At 36.2% G+C, this 18,778-nt stretch overlaps 1 protein-coding gene across 2 annotated transcripts; it reads left to right on the forward strand.

Moving 5' to 3' along the window:
- The first annotated feature begins 410 nt into the window (after positions 1-410).
- LOC106072884 (uncharacterized) lies at positions 411-16,563 on the forward strand. 2 transcript variants are annotated; one of them, XM_056030145.1, is made up of 17 exons: positions 421-569; positions 3,350-3,376; positions 3,499-3,608; positions 7,315-7,397; positions 7,992-8,041; positions 8,317-8,409; positions 10,057-10,230; positions 10,925-11,043; positions 11,573-11,774; positions 12,093-12,169; positions 12,393-12,451; positions 12,847-12,896; positions 13,185-13,277; positions 13,422-13,595; positions 14,318-14,436; positions 14,676-14,877; positions 15,180-16,563. In XM_056030145.1, the coding sequence occupies exons 2-17, from the start codon at positions 3,355-3,357 to the stop codon at positions 15,233-15,235; spliced, it is 1,683 nt and encodes a 560-aa protein (XP_055886120.1). In that variant the 5' UTR covers positions 421-569; positions 3,350-3,354; the 3' UTR covers positions 15,236-16,563. The 2 variants fall into 2 exon arrangements, with proteins under 2 accessions (XP_013088786.2, XP_055886120.1); XM_013233332.2 differs by lacking the exon at positions 3,350-3,376 and having other exon boundaries at positions 411-569.
- Positions 16,564-18,778: the final 2,215 nt, after the last annotated feature.

Below are 18,778 nucleotides of genomic sequence, written 5' to 3' on the forward strand. Positions count from 1 at the left end.
GTCATAGTTTACTATTTCTAAAACCGAAAAAGAATCTCAAAGCTTAGCAAATCAAACATTTCTGTGCTTGCCAGGCCTACATTTTGACTTATACACTAATACTCATACACACATTTGTTGTACTTGTACAAGTCTGGCACTAGCTATGAACCATGACCCCTCCACCCATATACATTCTCTTTCTTCTCCTCTACAGTTGTGAACAACCACCAGCGTCTCAGCTTCTCCTAGAGGCGCCCCCCTCTCTCTCCAACACACACCCCTCCTCACACATTTAGACTTATATAATGTGTACCACGTGAAATGTCACATGACCAGCCTATTTCACGTGATGCTCATTCCATTGACCTTCACTTCTGACCTCTGTAAATTTTTTTGTTTTTTTCCCGCTGCACGCTAACTAGACCAAGCATGTGACTGGGAGGGAGAATAAAAACGCTGACAAGAACCTGAACTCTTTTCTTGACACACTCTTGACATTTCTTTCCTCGGGTTCAGTTCTCTTTGCTCCCGTCACGTCTAGATCTGTCTCTCTGTTAGTGCAAGTGTATTTCTGACTCTTCTATCTGGTGAGTAGTCCGATACATTGTGTGATTTCATGGACTGGATCTAATGTTGTGTCTTACATAATTTAACACAAATCATAGATATAGAAGCAAGCATAAAAAAATGTTAGTCATCAGTTGATAGCCCCCAAAGTCATGAGTTCGAATCCTAAATGATTTATCAGTACAACTAGTGATGGCGTATAGTATATGTTTTAAGTATGAAAATGTCTATGACGTGAAGAGAGCCAGATGAATTCGGCTTGGCCACCAGCCAGTCAACAAGTCACAAACACTCTTGGAAGTAAGGTTCAATCAAGTTGACAGTCACATGGGCTCCATAGAGAGCCTCATTTGGTGTACAATCTTATAAATATTTCTTTGTAGGTTGTGTTCTATAAGACTCAGCAGTTTCGTTGTCTTATAAAAACTCCCTTAAAAATGTTTAAGTCAGGTCTAACCGCCTAACATGTAGGCCTACCTGGCTAACCGCCTAACATGTAGGCCTACCTGGCTAACCGCCTAACATGTAGGCCGCGACCTGGCTATTACAAAGAGGACATAGTATTTTAGTTGGAAGATTAATGAAGTGTGAAGAGTGCATTCGTTCTTCACGTGACTGCTAAGACCCAGATGTGGCCTACATATTTTGTTATAACTAACACAGATGAAGCCCTATTCTGATTAAGAACTTTTTAAAAAAATATATTGATTTCTCATGCTCTAACTTTTCAAAAACTTCACACACAAAAATTGACATACAAACAACAGGCAACCACAAAGTATCAATCTTTTTTTTTCTAAAAATGTGTAGTAAAGTAAAGTAAACAGTAAAGTAAAGTAAAGAGTAAAGTAAAGTAAACAGTAAAGTAAAGTAAAGTAAACAGTAAAGTAAACAGTAAAGTAAAGTAAAGTAAACAGTAAAGTAAACAGTAAAGTAAAGTAAAGTAAACAGTAAAGTAAAGTAAAGTAAAGTAAACAGTAAAGTAAAGTAAAGTAAAGTAAAGTAAACAGTAAAGTAAACAGTAAAGTAAAGTAAAGTAAACAGTAAAGTAAACAGTAAAGTAAACAGTAAAGTAAAGTAAACAGTAAAGTAAACAGTAAAGTAAACAGTAAAGTAACAATAAAGTAAAGTAAAGTAAACAGTAAAGTAAACAGTAAAGTAAACAGTAAATTAACAGTAAAGTAAAGTAAAGTAAACAGTAAAGTAAAGTAAAGTAAACAGTAAAGTAAAGTAAACAGTAAAGTAAACAGTAAAGTAAACAGTAAAGTAAAGTAAAGTAACAGTAAAGTAAAGTAAAGTAAACAGTAAAGTAAAGTAAAGTAAAGTAAACAGTAAAGTAAAGTAAAGTAAACAGTAAAGTAAAATAAAGTAAACAGTAAAGTAAAGTAAAGTAAACAGTAAAGTAAACAGTAAAGTAAAGTAAAGTAAACAGTAAAGTAAACAGTAAAGTAAAGTAAAGTAAACAGTAAAGTAAACAGTAAAGTAAAGTAAAGTAAACAGTAAAGTAAACAGTAAAGTAAAGTAAAGTAAACAGTAAAGTAAACAGTAAAGTAAACAGTAAAGTAAACAGTAAAGTAAAGTAAAGAGTAAAGTAAACAGTAAAGTAAACAGTAAAGTAAACAGTAAAGTAAAGTAAACAGTAAAGTAAACAGTAAAGTAAAGTAAACAGTAAAGTAAACAGTAAAGTAAAGTAAACAGTAAAGTAAACAGTAAAGTAAAATAAACAGTAAAGTAAACAGTAAAGTAAACAGTAAAGTAAAGTAAACAGTAAAGTAAACAGTAAAGTAAACAGTAAAGTAAACAGTAAAGTAAAGTAAACAGTAAAGTAAACAGTAAAGTAAAGTAAAGTAAACAGTAAAGTAAAGTAAAGTAAACAGTAAAGTAAACAGTAAAGTAAAGTAAAGTAAACAGTAAAGTAAACAGTAAAGTAAAGTAAACAGTAAAGTAAAGTAAACAGTAAAGTAAACAGTAAAGTAAAGTAAACAGTAAAGTAAACAGTAAAGTAAAGTAAACAGTAAAGTAAACAGTAAAGTAAAGTAAACAGTAAAGTAAAGTAAACAGTAAAGTAAACAGTAAAGTAAAGTAAACAGTAAAGTAAACAGTAAAGTAAAGTAAACAGTAAAGTAAACAGTAAAGTAAAGTAAACAGTAAAGTAAACAGTAAAGTAAAGTAAACAGTAAAGTAAACAGTAAAGTAAAGTAAACAGTAAAGTAAACAGTAAAGTAAAGTAAACAGTAAAGTAAACAGTAAAGTAAAGTAAACAGTAAAGTAAACAGTAAAGTAAACAGTAAAGTAAAGTAAACAGTAAAGTAAACAGTAAAGTAAACAGTAAAGTAAAGTAAACAGTAAAGTAAACAGTAAAGTAAAGTAAACAGTAAAGTAAACAGTAAAGTAAAGTAAACAGTAAAGTAAACAGTAAAGTAAAGTAAACAGTAAAGTAAAGTAAACAGTAAAGTAAACAGTAAAGTAAAGTAAACAGTAAAGTAAAGTAAACAGTAAAGTAAAGTAAACAGTAAAGTAAACAGTAAAGTAAAGTAAAGAGTAAAGTAAAGTAAACAGTAAAGTAAAGTAAACAGTAAAGTAAACAGTAAAGTAAACAGTAAAGTACCTCTTTCACAACGAAGTAAAAAAAAATACAATAAAATCCAAACCTCAGGGACTATCGATCATCCTAAGAATGTATTTGCAGATTGGATTAAAAATAATAGGAAACACTAAACCTGGTGAAAATTAACTTCATTATAGCACTGCACATGCTGTTAACATTCTTAAGTTCTAAAATGTTTTTTTTTTCTACCAGGAAATATGAACACAGGAACAACTAAAGGTAATAAAAGAAATGAAAAAAAGAAAATTCAAATGAAACAAAGAATTTAATCTACATGGACATGGCGTTTGTGTTGACTTTCTAAATAAAAATACTTACATGGTTGTTTTATTTACTCGTAGATTGGTTCCAGTCTAGAGCCATGCACATGCACATTTGGACCCTGACATTGGCCATACATCTCGCTGCTTCCTCCACACTTTTCTATTCCATCGAGAGTCAGCTGGAAGCAGTAAGTTGTCACTTATTATAATGTGTCCAATTACGTCTAGTGTGACTTTGATTTGATACAGTAAGAAGATAGTTAAACTGATGGTCATCCAATAGATAAACATAGATAGATCTAGACTGATAGATAGATATATTGATAGATAGATAGGAAGATACACCGAGATCGATCGATCGATCGATACATATAAGATAAATAGATTTACATCCTCTCTCTGTGTATATATACCACAAACCTAGTTGATAGATAGGTAGATCATGGGCGTAGCCAGGGGGGGGGGGGGTTCAAGTTCACCCCCCCCCGAAATGAAATCCCACCCCCGCAGGGGGGGGGGATTGGAATTTAGTGACTGATTTTTTGCTTTGATTTTGTTATTTTAGATGAGATTTTAATACTAAACATCACTTGCCCTAGCACAGCAAAAGAGGTTTTGAGTTTAAAACCCCTACCAGGGGGGTTTTGAGTTGAAAACCCCATACCAGGGGGGTTTGAGTTTAAACCCCCTATCAGGGGTTTTTGAGTTTAAAACCCCCTACCACGGGGTTCGAGTTTAAAACCCCCTACCAGGGGTTTTCGCAGTTAAATTCCCCTCTTCTATAACACAAACCAAACAAAAAATCCAAACGACTATCCCCCTAATTTCACGCGCACAGTTAAGGAAGATTTTGATTTTTAACCCCCCTCCAAAAGTTACGATAAACCCCCTCTTCAATATAAAAAAAAGAAAATTACACACTCAAAATTCTATGAGCGTAGCCAAAGGGGTTTTGTGTTAATCCCCACCCCCTCTTCAGTTGGAATTTGAAGCTAAAAAATACCTCTTTAATACCCGGTATAAAAAAAACGCAAATTACGCACTCAAAATTTTTTGAGCGTAGCTAAATGGGTTTTGACTCAGTTTTGAGTTTAAACCCCCCTTCAGCGGGTTTGAAGCTAAAAATACCTCTTCAATATGAAAAAAATGCAAATTATGCACTCAAAATGTTATGAGCGTAGCTAAATGGGTTTTGACTCAGTTTTGAGTTTAAACCCCCCTTCAGCGGGGTTTGAAGGTAAAAAATACCTCTTTAATATTAAAAACAAAGCGAATTATACACTCAACATGTTATGAGTGTATTCAAAGGGTTTTGAGTTTAAACTCCCCTCCAGTGAAGCTAAAGAATACCTCTTCAATATAAAAAAAAGAAAATTAAAAACTCAGAAATCTATGAGCGTAGCCAAAGGGGTTTTGAGTTTAAACCCTCCGCAAGAGGGGTTTGAAACTAAAAAATACATCTTCAATGCAAGAAAAAAGCAAATTACGCACTCAAATTGCTATGAGCGTTGCCAAAAGGAGTTTTGAGTTTAAGCCCCCCTTAAGAGTGGTTTGATGCTAAAAAATACATCTTCAATATAAAAAAAGCATATTATACACTAAAATTATTTGAGCGTAGCCAAGACAATTGGGGGTTATGAGTTTAAATCCCTCTTCTACAGATGGCTTTTTTAAAAGTTGAAAACCCCTTCAGATGGTTTTGAGTTTAAAATCCCCCTACAGAGCGTTTTGAGGTGGAAAACCTCTATCTTCAATATTATTCTAAAGCAAACTACAGTTACTAAATTCTATGACCGTAGCTAAATGGGGTTTGAATTAAAAACAAACAAACCATAACTCCAGAGATTTTTTAGTTTAAAACCCCCAACAGATGATTTTGACGATAAAACTTCACTTTTCGATATAAAATTTAAAGCAAACTACAGTCACTTAATTCCAAGAGCGTATTCAAGAGAGGTTACACATTTCTACCAGTGGCGGGGCTCAATTAATAAAGTGCAGTGAATAAAACACTAAATGTGGCTCAACAAAGATGGCTAAGACAGATTTCAGGAGTCTGTTATAGAGATCGGGTCTAAATCAAGGAAATCCTATGCCGAACTGGGAGTCGACCCTTTAGTAATTAATTAATTACGCATAATAAGAGTTGCGATGACATCTTAGTACAACTTGGCGCCACACATTCAAGGAGGTCCTCAGAGCAGGTGGGAAGAGGCTTCAGACATTACCAGTGACAGATTTTTGTGGAGACAGCTTGACGGCAAATGCGGGGAAAGTCGCGGTAGGGTCTAAGTCAGTAAGAATAACACATTAGGTTTTTGAAATAAAACTTTTTAATAGCAGGAAAATGCACTGTAGATACCTCAGAATATGCATTTGGTTGGCTTTCAATATCAGAAATAGTGCTTGGCGGCGGGGCTCCTAGCGCTCCCCCAGACCCCTTTGCAAGCAAGGCGGGGAGTCTACAATTTTCCAGGAAAAACCTATACTAGGGCACAATAAGCGTCTTCCGAAAGAATGATGGGTCAGAATGTAATAAAGATTATATACACACACACATACATACATATAAATATATTTTTTTCGCGGGGGAGGGGGGGGCGGGGGAGTAGAAAAAAATCCCCCCCCTAACCCCCCCCCCCCCGAAAAAAAATCCTGGCTACGCCCATGAGATAGATAGATAGATAGATAGACAGCAGATAGGCAGATAGACAGACAGACAAACAGACTGACAGACATACATACAGACAGATAGATAGATAGATAGATAGATAGATAGATAGATAGATAGATAGATAGATAGATATGTAATCTTGCTATTCACGCGGATTGAAAACTGCAAGACAGTATTGATCTAGATGATGTTATAGGCCTAGATGTCTTTATTGCACAGAATGCACGACGTCAGGCGATATGAATTGATATTTGTCACTTGTTCATTATCTCGCCAATAAACGGTATTATTCATTAAAAGAGTCTTAATGGTTATTTTTTGCTACTATGTTATTTATACACTGTCCCAATTGGGCGCTTAAAAAGGTCAAGCCCCCCCTCCCCGACCCCCAAATCCCTAGCAACGCCATTGATAGATAGAAAGTTAGATAGATTACATTAGATTACATTGGATTAGATTAGATTACGTTAGATTATAAAGAAGCAAGAAAAAAAAAAGCAAGTAAAAAGAAGCCCAAATGGTCTTGCTATAATAAGTTAATAATAACACACTCTCCCCTGAACGTAGTCAAACTTGAAGAACAAAAGAAAAACTGTTAGATTTGTTTCCATGGCATGTCACTCTTGTGACAGTAACGTGGTCAGTGACCAGAACAAAGTAATTGGATGATAGACAAGAACGAGAACTCGAACCAGACGTGAACTTTTGCGGCTGCAGACGACAGACCTAATAATTGGCTGTAAAAATAAAATAGTCCAACACAGACTGAAGTGAGTGTGAGGAGGGGGCGAAGTAAAGAATGGAAATGATTTCAATTCATTTGTATCAAGTCCTATTCATGACAAAGAATCTTGCTCTGTTGCCTCCTCACTCCCACCTGACGTTATACAATTATTTCTGCAATGAAATTTTAAAAGAACATTAAATCCAAGAATTCGGAAATTCGAATCAAACTCATGATAAGTCACATGGTATTGAAATGAATATGAATATTCATGTATATTTGTTTTCTTCCAAGACTGTGTTCTTACAGCCACAATACAAGCTTGAGTTCACTACGAGGCCGTGATTAAATAGTCCGTACTTAGTGTTTTTGTAGTGTTGAAGTAAACTTTGTACAATAAGAGCCAGCTGACATTATCTTGGAGTAATTTAGATCAACCAAATACATGTCACAATGCTGTCACGGTGAGTGTCACCCATGTGTGGGAATGATTTAGTTTCAGGTAAAAGAAGAACGAGTCAAGGAGAGAGAGGTCTACTTGTTTGCTGTAGATGGAAAGAGAAGACCCTACAGTTATATGTAAGAAATCATCTTCTTTTTTGAAGTAACGTCTGTATCATATAAGATAGGATAAACTAGTAAATCTGTTTTGTATTAATGTGTATTCCCTGTTAAAACAACAACAAGCTTTGATAATGTCATTTGAAAACAACTAACCTAGTTTTTAGTTAATGACTGTGCCGTTCTACTTTCTAGATAGGTCAATAAAATATTTGCTATCAATAAGTCTTGTAAATAATGTTTTCTTCGCTATGTTTGTAAAATGTTTTACATGTTTCGGATGTTCCTTCAGAGTTGAAGATAATTACTTCCTAGTCCAAACCTCCCGCAGGACGACGGGGGGATGGGAGCGGGCAGGGTTTGAACCCTCGACCATCGATAAATCTGAACGACAGTCCAGCGCGCAAACCGCACGACCAGGCAGCCATCCAGCTATTTATCAATGACATTGTCTAATTGTTGAGTAACAGTTTATTTTTATCAACATTGAGCATCCCTGCACAACCTCCCTGCACATAGCCTCCCACCCTTAAAAAATGTCTTATTGTATATTCAGCTATTGCATATCATTTCAAACGACCTTAACCTTGTTTCGATCACTTTATTTGACAGAAATGAGGAGGGCACGTTGACTGGTTTTGAAATAGATTTCATTAATCAAGGTGAGACACACGAACGTTCTCAATCTTTCAATAGTTAAAGATTTAACAAGTTCAAACCTTACGAAATTGTCTTTGAGTGTGGGAAACATTGTTCTTTATTTTGGCTGGTTAAAGTTTATATTGAATATTTTTTTGTTGTTAAAGTTATTTTACAAAGTCTGTTAACTCATGTATTGTTTAAGCAAGTTCAGTGACACTAATTTGAAATTCTATAAATGAAATACATCTAAATCCTATAGACTCGTATATATTTAGTGCTTTATGTCTGTCCTCAGTTTGTTCTGTTGCTGGGAAACTGTGTTACACAATATTAGCTGAGTATCAAGAGTGTATTTTCACGGACAGATCCCTGGATTACGCAGGGCGAGGTTTGTAGTTTATAAATAGTCATAGTTTTGATGTCATACATTTAATTTTTTTCTTTGTAAATATTCACGCTGTCTTAAGGTTGAAAGGTCACACTCATTATTGCAACAAGTTGTCTTGTTATGTAATACATTTATAATGTGTTTAAACAGGGAACATAGTCACATAGAAATTTACCTGGCTTTAACAAAATTGCGGAAAAACCTAATGACGTAGTGTCCTGTAGTGTCACGAGAAAAAGTGGAGGAGGTGAGAGCTGGTGCTGTGAGATGTATCCAAAGCAAAGTGTCCCAGAGAATAACAACACTTGCCAGAAATGTTTCAATAAAATAATTGTTAATCAGTATTCTAGGTGAAAATATTTCCCACAACTGACTTTTGATTTTCACTCTGATCAATCTTAAACTAAAATATGTTAGGAACTAAGGAATTTTCTTTGCGAAGTTTTAATATACAATGCTTTTATTAGTGGGAAATGGTACTGACTTTAATAGTGTGGAATGGTACTGACTTTAATAGTGTGGAATGGTACTGACTTTAATAGTGTGGAAATGGTACTGACTTTAATAGTGTGGAAATGGTACTGACTTTAATAGTGTGGAATGGTACTGACTTTAATAGTGTGGAAATGGTACTGACTTTAATAGTGGGGAAATGGTACTGACTTTAATAGTGGGGTAATGGTACTGACTTTAATAGTGTGGAAATGGTACTGACTTTAATAGTGGGGTAATGGTACTGACTTTAATAGTGTGGAAATGGTACTGACTTTAATAGTGGGGAAATGGTACTGACTTTAATAGTGTGGAAATGGTACTGACTTTAATAGTGTGGAAATGGTACTGACTTTAATAGTGTGGAAATGGTACTGACTTTAATAGTGTGGAAATGGTACTGACTTTAATAGTGTGGAAATGGTACTGACTTTAATAGTGGGGAAATGGTACTGACTTTAATAGTGGGGAAATGGCACTGACTTTAATATTGGGAAATGGTACTGACTTTAATATTGGGAAATGGTACTGACTTTAATAGTTTCAACTGAAACAATTTTGAATACATGGGTCCTACACAACACTAGAGAAGGTTGAAATTCATTGTGGACGAAAAGCTTCAAATGAGTAGATGCCAGGATTTATAGGAATTGAAAATGTACCACAGAAATATACAGGAATGTCCTGACTAGCTATTAACATTTCGTAATGCAGAGATAGTATGAACTGAAATATCTTGATGTAGAGTGACAAATAGGAAAACAAAGGTATGGGAAGGGGGGATACTGGCTTGATGACCTTGAACGTTCTTTAAGTTGGAAGATGCCCCCCCCCCCCACCCAAAAAAAAAAAAGAAATCGCCAAGACACAGCAGTGAATATTTCTCGGCAAAGAAAAAAACATAGAAATTCTGCAACCTATAAAATGCAAAAACAAGTTAAAAACATTTGTCGGGAAATACCAAAAACTACTATTGCTGTGGGTCATTTCATACTATATAGTGACGTCATTTAGAATAAGATTCCATTGACATACTTTTCCATTTTTGTAAAGTTAAAGAACAATATATGTAAATGTTAAAACAATAAATAGTGATGAGTTTATTTGTTGGGGCAGAAAAACCTTCATCACAGTATAATACCATTGTCTGTATAGGTCTGATGGCTAGATGGTTCCACGGATGTCCAGGCTATGCTATTACGATTGACAGATTAAATGAATTCGACTTCACTTTGCCCTATTTAGATGGTATAGCCACATTCACTGTGATACCTGGCAACCCTTCAGGATTTGATCCCGACAGCGATGACTATTCTGATTTTACTATTGGTAAGTCTGCCCTCCCCCCCCCCCCCCCCCCCCGTCACTCTATTGCCACTCTTCATATAACATAGAAGTGAAGGGACTGATCCGACCAAGGCTCGAACCGGTGACCCTGGAAACAACATATCATGGTCTTCTTATTGAAACATACGTTCGAGCACAAACATGCATACATCACAGAGATACAAATATTGGTTCTGACGACACAAAGCTATGAACATGTGTAATGTGTCTCATTTAGCGCCAAAACTACCCCTGCGCCAAATCGTCCTTCCTCGCACCAGTCTATATAAAACAAAGAAGTCACAGGTGAAAGGTCGAGGGCAGGTCTCTAAATGATGCAGAAGACAAACTGAAAATTACCGTCACCGCGAAGCCTACCGCCTTGACACAAAAATCTATAGCTGCCCTACCAAACAGTCTTGCTTCAACACATCGACATTCGCCAGTGATTCCTGGCACTTCGCGAAGTGGCCGGCCAAAGTAGGATAAAACATTTAATAGCAAGTATGTCTTGTATTTCACGAAATGGTCACACTTCGGGCCTTGGTCGTAACATACGAAATGGTCACACTTCGGGCCTTGGTCGTAACATACGAAATGCTTCTTTGTAACTCCAAAAGGTCTAATGAAGAACTGAACCTATTTCTAAACGATACTGCTACATCTCACCATCTTAAACTCTCTATTGTTTCCCCAGTTCATCTATCAGGGGCTCCTACCAATGAACCTTGTTTACGAAGACTTAAAAAAAGATTCGGAAAAGTTTTAATAGCTCAAGATCTTCCCGAAGCTAAAGCGGTACTACTCAATAGAACAGTGAGTTGAAACCGATGTAGACTTTCTCTTTCATTTATTCCAAATAGATATACTTCTTAGGGTTATTATATAATTATTATTATATATTATATATAAACTACTTGCTGATGTTTCTTAGGTCTATGTTTACAGGCTGATGTATCATTGTTTGCAGGCTGATATATATTATGTCTATGTTGACAGGCTGATGTATCATTATGTTTACAGGCTGATGTATCATTATGTTTACAGGCTGATGTATCATTATGTTTACAGGCTGATGTATCATTATGTTTACAGACCAATGTATCAATATGATTATAGGCTGATGTGTCTATGTCTATGTTTACAGGCTGATGTGTCTATGTCTATGTTTACAGGCTGATGTGTCTGTCTATGTTTACAGGCTGATGTGTCTATGTCTATGTTTACAGGCTGATGTGTCTATGTCTATGTTTACAGGCTGATGTATCATTATGTCTATTTTCAAAGGCTGATGTGTCTATGTCTATGTTTACGGGCTGATGTATCATTATGTTTATGTTTACAGGCTGATGTTCTCTTCTCTCCACGTAGAAAAATTGATGGCCTTGAAACACTTCCTGCAAGATTTCGATGTGATATTAATGGAGCTGGTATAATGCTCAAGAAAGGCAGCAATGTGGCCACATGGTGGGATCCTGCATTCACTAAATTTTACTCCTCTGGTGCATACGCTAAACTCTGCGTTGAGGCCTCAGAAAAATACAAAGGTTGTGAAGGCAACTTTTTTTTTTTTGCTTGGCAAATCTTATAACTTTAAATCATCTAACTCTAAACCTTGACTATTTTTAAGAAGATCACTTTGAATAAAGAGAATTGTGGGAATGTTTCTTTTGTTAGTCGTTAATCATCGTATCTTTAACACTCTCGATATAGCTATGATACTATGTAAAGTGGTCCATAGAGAGTGGTGCTTAAAATGGCTAATGGTATTTTCAAACAATAAGACCTAAATGAATCCAACATTTCTATTTGTTTGGTCACCGTTCTGAGCTACTTCTAAAAGATGCTTATTTTGTTCCTTCCAGCCAATATCAGTTGTCTCAATTCTCTGAGTGAAGCTCAGAAGTTACACCCTTACCAGTCACCACCACAAAGTTCGGCTGTAAGTTGAAATTCTTGAAATGGCATAATTACCAGTTTCCTTACATTACATTTAGATAGTAGCTACGTGTGCGCGAGTCTGTCTGCTTTTGTATGCCTGTATAAATACAAGTGTACTGTTTTCTGTTGTTTCTCGTATGAAAACAGATCAGCGCATGTCTTCATTTGTAAACATACATGTACAAAAAAATAATGCAATTAACTTAGACATTCTCTCCCAACAGGAGCCAGACAAACTTTGGACTTTTGTTGTCAGTGGAAGAATCGCTCCATACAGTTACCTGTAAGTGACACCAATGCTAAGATTTTGTAGATGTGATGATTATGTAGAGCAGAGAGCCACAGACACATTTAAATTCAGTTGTCATTCAGTCGCGATACAGAGTCAGTAATGTAACCAATATTTCTTTAATGTACATTTGAAAACTTTTATAAAAATTGCACAGTGTATTTTTAAAATCTCAGATTATTGGAATAGAAGAAATAAGACAGAAGTTGTACGTGACTGACATTGAATAGAAGAAATAAGACAGAAGTTGTACGTGACTGACATTGAATAGAAGAAATAAGACAGAAGTTGTACGTGACTGACATTGAATAGAAATCGAAAATGTAAGTTTTAAATGTGTGTAGATGCATGTAATTACAGCTTTCAGTTCATTCCTTGGATACTTTCAGAAATGACGAAGGGAGATTGGTTGGATTCACAAAAGATTTCTTGGACAGAGGTAAATAAATCTTGACTCACAAAAAATGTGTATTTATATTTAGCATTGTGCCATGAACAGTTTAGAGCTAAAACTTTTGAAATACGGGGCAAGGTTAATCCGAGACTTTGCAGCAAAAAGTATTAACTAGATATTTACAAACTATAATAATCTTTAAAACATGTATAAATCATTAATCTTGCCAACTGTTCTGTAATTAATTGTTGTCAATTTAAAATACTTTGTTTCACACTGTCCTACTGAATAAAAATGTGTTACTTCAAGCCAGTTCTTTCTTCCGTGTCCTAGTTTGTACAAAAGCTGGTAAGAGATGCACATTGCTCCTAGCAGAAGTCTCTGAGTGTACCGTTAGAAAAGGTGAACTGTTGTATCCAGGCAGAGGTAAATCAGTGAAGTTCTACTGTACTCTAACCATGCACTTGTAGTGTACTTATAACTCTGTAGGCTTGCAATGTCTGTCAGTTTATCTGCTTATTTGAGTGGAAAGTAAAATCAACTAGTCACTAACTTCTGCCCATGTTTTAGGTTTGCTGGAGGGATGGTTCGATGCCTGTACTGGCTACTTTGACACTTACGACCGAGACAACAGCTGGGATTTCACATTACCTTATCTGGTTTCTTATGCTTCATTTTATGTGGCCATAGGCAATCCTAGCCGCTTTAATCCAGATCTTGATGATTACTCCAAATACACCATAGGTAGGATACCATTTTTATACGACACTAAACATTCATGTTATCCATTTCCAAAATATTATGTTTCTAGTCAACAGACATTGTATTGTGAACTAGATGTGGACAAATAAGTAACAGCAAACAACAGACATTGTATTGTGAACTAGATGTGGACAAATAGGTAACAACAAACAACAGACATTGTATTGTGAACTAGATGTGGACAAATAAGTAACAGCAAACAACAGACATTGTATTGTGAACTAGATGTGGACAAATAGGTAACAACAAACAACAGACATTGTATTGTGAACTAGATGTGGACAAATAAGTAACAACAAACAACAGACATTGTATTGTGAACTAGATGTGGACAAATAAGTAACAGCAAACAGACATTGTATTGTGAACTAGATGTGGACAAATAAGTAACAGCAAACAACAGACATTGTATTGTGAACTAGATATGGACAAATAAGTAACAGCAAACAGACATTGTATTGTGAACTAGATGTGGACAAATAAGTAACAGCAAACAACAGACATTGTATTGTGAACTAGATGTGAACAAATAAGTAACAGCAAACAATTGGCATTGATATAAACGTTACGAATGGTAGACCACCTGTCCATAGAATACGAAAGTCTGGTGGAAATAAGATAAATGTCACATACATCACATAGAAAGTGTATTTTAATTGGATTAAGAATGCATAATTTCATTATTTTCTTCTTTCACCTTCCAGTGTATGCTGAGACCGCCATAACCAATGCCCATTGCCTGAACAGACTTCACAAAAAATATGGGAAACTCGTGGTTGTGCCTGACAGAAGTGATGCTATCAACATGTTGTTGAACAGAACTGTAAGTAGTTGGTCAGGGCACAGCACTCTACGTGGTACACTGACACGGGTGGGGAGGGTTTTCTTTGGAGTCATTTTGAATTAATGCATTCTTTATATCTTATTATACAAGTCATATATCCATTGTGTTCAAAATCTCCAACTAACTGTAACATGAAACTTCCAACCGTGTTAGAAAAAGTCTGATATATCTAACATACCAACTACATGTAGGACTTGATCACCTTCTCTCCATTGCAGGCCGATGCTTGGTTCACCAAAGACGATGGTGCTCCAGCCATTGAGAAACTTCCACAGCAGCTTCATTGCGAGAACGTTGGTACCAGCATCATGACCAAGAAAGGTGGAGAGCTGCCACTCTGGTGGAACAAAGTCTTCCAAGAGTTTTACACGTCAGGGGAGTACAACGCTTTTTGTAGAGAGAAAGGGAGAGAATTTCAAAGTGAGTTTTAGTGCTTTAGATTTTTAAAACAAAGTTTGAAATTGAATTGCAGCCCTTGAGATTTTTACAAACTTTTTTGGCCTCGAGACTAAAATTGTCTCCAATGCAGGCTTAGTTTTGAGAAAATTGCTTGTTTGTTTAAACTTTTGATTTCTATGAGTTGATTAACAGATTCTAGTTTTATAATTGCATTACCTTTTATAATAGACACTTTTGAATATACAAAATAATAAACATTATAGACACTTGGAGTATAAACATGCATGTATCTCTGTATAAATGGGTTCTTGTTTGTGTTTCAGCCAAGTTCCCATGTCTACCAGAACCAACATGGTCCGTCCAGCAACAAGGCTTGTGAACATTTCATTTTAGAAAGACAATTGTTTTTATTTTATCGATCTTGGAATGACAACTTAATATTGAAACTTGAACAAAAAATTTTGTTACGCTTACTTTTAAATATAAAATGCCTGGGTTAATAAATATAAAACAACCTTAGCCTATATATTAGGTTCCAATTCTGATTTAAGGCAGCAGTGAATGTTTCTCTATGAATGAATGTTTCTCTATGAATGAATGTCCTAGGGGAAGAAAACATATCGATCTATTAATTCTAATAAAAGTCGTATGTACACTATTTATAGAATAAGCTCATCTTGTGTGTTTTTACTTACAACATATCCCGAGTCTATGGATCTAATGATTTACCTAGGCGCTACATTTCTTGGCGTAATGTCATTTTGCTTTAGACATGTATTATTTTTTTTTACAATGTTTCACTAAACTAAATGGTGCTTTTACCCTCTACACTTGTCGTCACAATGATCTTTGACCATTCAGGGGCTTTCCACAAGAGTTGGATGTAAGAAAGTAGCTCCTCAATAGACTTCTTCATGAAGTCTCACATAAAGATCGAAGGACAAAGATTATTGATTACACAAAATGATCATATAGTTAATGTTGCAATATAAAAAATAATGTAATGTTTATTATATTATTAGAAGGCAGACATAAATATTCATTTAATAAATCTGATTGTTAAGACCTCCAAATACTGAGATTAGTCACTCTTTTGACACTTAAACAGACCACCAGCGGACAACGGCTTTGACTGCGCGAAATGCGGGAACATATGCAGCTTTCTACTGGGTCTGCGTAGTCACGTGAAACACTGCACTCCTCCTTAACCTCCAGACACTTGCCAATATCAGTGAAAGGTGTGTTGTGATTCTTTCATATTTGTGGTCGTAGATTGTCCTGAGGTCAAAGGTGAACTAAAACAAAGCCTAAAAAACATGGACAACTTCTCATTAATAGCAATGTCAACATTTAGAAGTTCTTTTGCGACATTGTCAAACTACGACACTCAAATTGTCTAGTTGTTAGTAGTTCATAATGATATATATTATATATATATTCAAAGGTTTAAAAAAATATTCTGATAAGCATTTTGTAGTTGTATTGTTTTATCTTTTGTTGAATTTTTTTTTCAATGAAGTTCCAGTATGTAACTTGTTTTGTTTTTTTCTCTTTGTCCCACCACAATCTGTATGGAGTCCATGCAATGTACAGAAGGTTTGGTTATGGGCTAATGTCAGAAAGCAAGACTGGGGCGAACTATTGATTCATTTATTGTTACATCTATTTGTTGTGATTTTAATAAAAGTATTATTGAATCAAAATGGATTATACTGACTACTGTGAGTTATACACACACACACACACTCCAGTAGAGTCTAGAAGGCACTTCCACAGCTTAGAATCTAAGAAAACGCTTGGCGCTGAGATTACGCCTCTGATCCCATTGAGGGGAGGGGGGCTTACTACTGCACACCAGAATCTCTAATTGGCTAAGAGAAGGGGGGGGGGTAACAGCTTTTTGATTCGAGAACAAGTGCAGCAAGCCTTCTTCATCCACTAACTCACTCTTCAGAGTTGTCTCCCCATGAATTAAAGAGAAGTAGAGAAAAGTCCTTATCTCTAATGTCTGACCAGCTCCGCCTATGATGACCATGTCCTTATCTCTAATGTCTGACCAGCTCCGCCTATGATGACCATGTCCTTATCTCTAATGTCTGACCAGCTCCGCCTATGATGACCATGTCCTTATCTCTAATGTCTGACCAGCTCCGCCTATGATGACCATGTCCTTATCTCTAATGTCTGACCAGCTCCGCCTATGATGACCATGTCCTTATCTCTAATGTCTGACCACCTCCTCCTATGATGACCATGTCCTTATCTCTAATGTCTGACCAGCTCCACCTATGATGACCATGTCCTCATCTCTAATGTCTGACCAGCTCCGCCTATGATGACCATGTCCTCATCTCTAATGTCTGACCAGCTCCGCCTATGATGACCATGTCCTTATCTCTAATGTCTGACCAGCTCCGCCTATGATGACCATGTCCTTATATCTAATGTCTGACCAGCTCCGCCTATGATGACCATGTCCTTATCTCTAATGTCTGACCAGCTCCGCCTATGATGACCATGTCCTTATCTCTAATGTCTGACCACCTCCTCCTATGATGACCATGTCCTTATCTCTAATGTCTGACCAGCTCCACCTATGATGACCATGTCCTCATCTCTAATGTCTGACCAGCTCCGCCTATGATGACCATGTCCTCATCTCTAATGTCTGACCAGCTCCGCCTATGATGACCATGTCCTCATCTCTAATGTCTGACCAGCTCCGCCTATGATGACCATGTCCTCATCTCTAATGTCTGACCAGCTCCGCCTATTATGACCATGTCCTCATCTCTAATGTCTGACCAGCTCCGCCTATGATGACCATGTCCTTGTCTGGGATAAAGCTAATTCAGAGTGCAGTCAATGAGTGAGCAATGATTTAGCACGCGCTTTGACGCCTGTTAATACATCCGTCTGCAATCTATCAGTTTGCCAAACATCGATCGATACTTAATCTGTGAAGATATCAAGCTTGTGATAAAACAAACGCCCAACATTTTATTTTTCAGTGATGAGTTCCGAACGAAGCAGAAACAAAACTCTTCAGTTATAAATTTGCGGATACTCCATGACATCTCTCATTTTCTATTATTTCCGCTTTTTTGCAAACTTCAACAAATATGAACGAAATAGATAGAAACTAATTTGACATTGTTTCCTCGACTTGAATAGCTTCTGGTTGAGAATGTAATCTCATTAGTCAAATGTTATCCCGAATTCAACCCAATATTATCTCATTACTGACATACTAAAAAGTAGATTTATTTATCCCAGATCTCATTACTAAGATGAAAGGTAAAGCCTGTATTCCAACTAGACCAATAGACATCAATTATAGCGTTGACTGGTACTAAAAGTTTATTGTGAAATTAGTATCATCGTTTCACTTGTACCATATTGTTTGGTTACTGTCCCCTTTTTGTGTGTGTGTGTAAGTAACATAGATCTTTTTTGTCATTGAGAGACTAGAAAGATGGCGAAGTGCGTTCTGGGCTGTCGTCTCGATGTCGTCCCTGCCCACCGCCATCACCTGCCTCACTCAGGGAGGATTGGGTTAGGACGTTCTCATCTTCAATTCTGAAGGCAGGGCCGGTCTTAAGCCACTGCAACCTATGCGGCCGCAGTGGGCCCCGCACTTTCATAGGCCCCGCGCGATGCAAATTCTAGATGTAAATTATTAAAATAAACCATTTTAACTGATTATTAAAGGGTTCCTAGAATTGTCCTGAAATTATAAAATATAAGAAAAAGTCATGAAAATCTCCAGAAATTATTAAAATCTTCCGAAAACTGATGCAAATCGCAAATCTCCTTATAACAGATAAAATTGTCATTTCGGGGTGTCATTCAATATGGAAAACGCCAATCCAGCCTGCGATTAAAAAAAGACGATATTGTTAGCTTTCATTTAATAAAAATG

This window comes from Biomphalaria glabrata, chromosome 5, assembly GCF_947242115.1.
Source record: "Biomphalaria glabrata chromosome 5, xgBioGlab47.1, whole genome shotgun sequence".
NCBI lineage: Eukaryota > Metazoa > Mollusca > Gastropoda > Planorbidae > Biomphalaria > Biomphalaria glabrata.

Bases quoted from the DNA above. Each gene is read 5' to 3' on its own strand.
- LOC106072884 (XM_056030145.1), top strand. From the start codon at position 3,355: ATGAACACAGGAACAACTAAAG. The intron at 8,410-10,056 runs GTTTGTAGTTTA...TTGTCTGTATAG, and splicing joins CCTGGATTACGCAGGGCGAG to GTCTGATGGCTAGATGGTTC. The intron at 13,596-14,317 runs GTAGGATACCAT...TTCACCTTCCAG, and splicing joins TTACTCCAAATACACCATAG to TGTATGCTGAGACCGCCATA.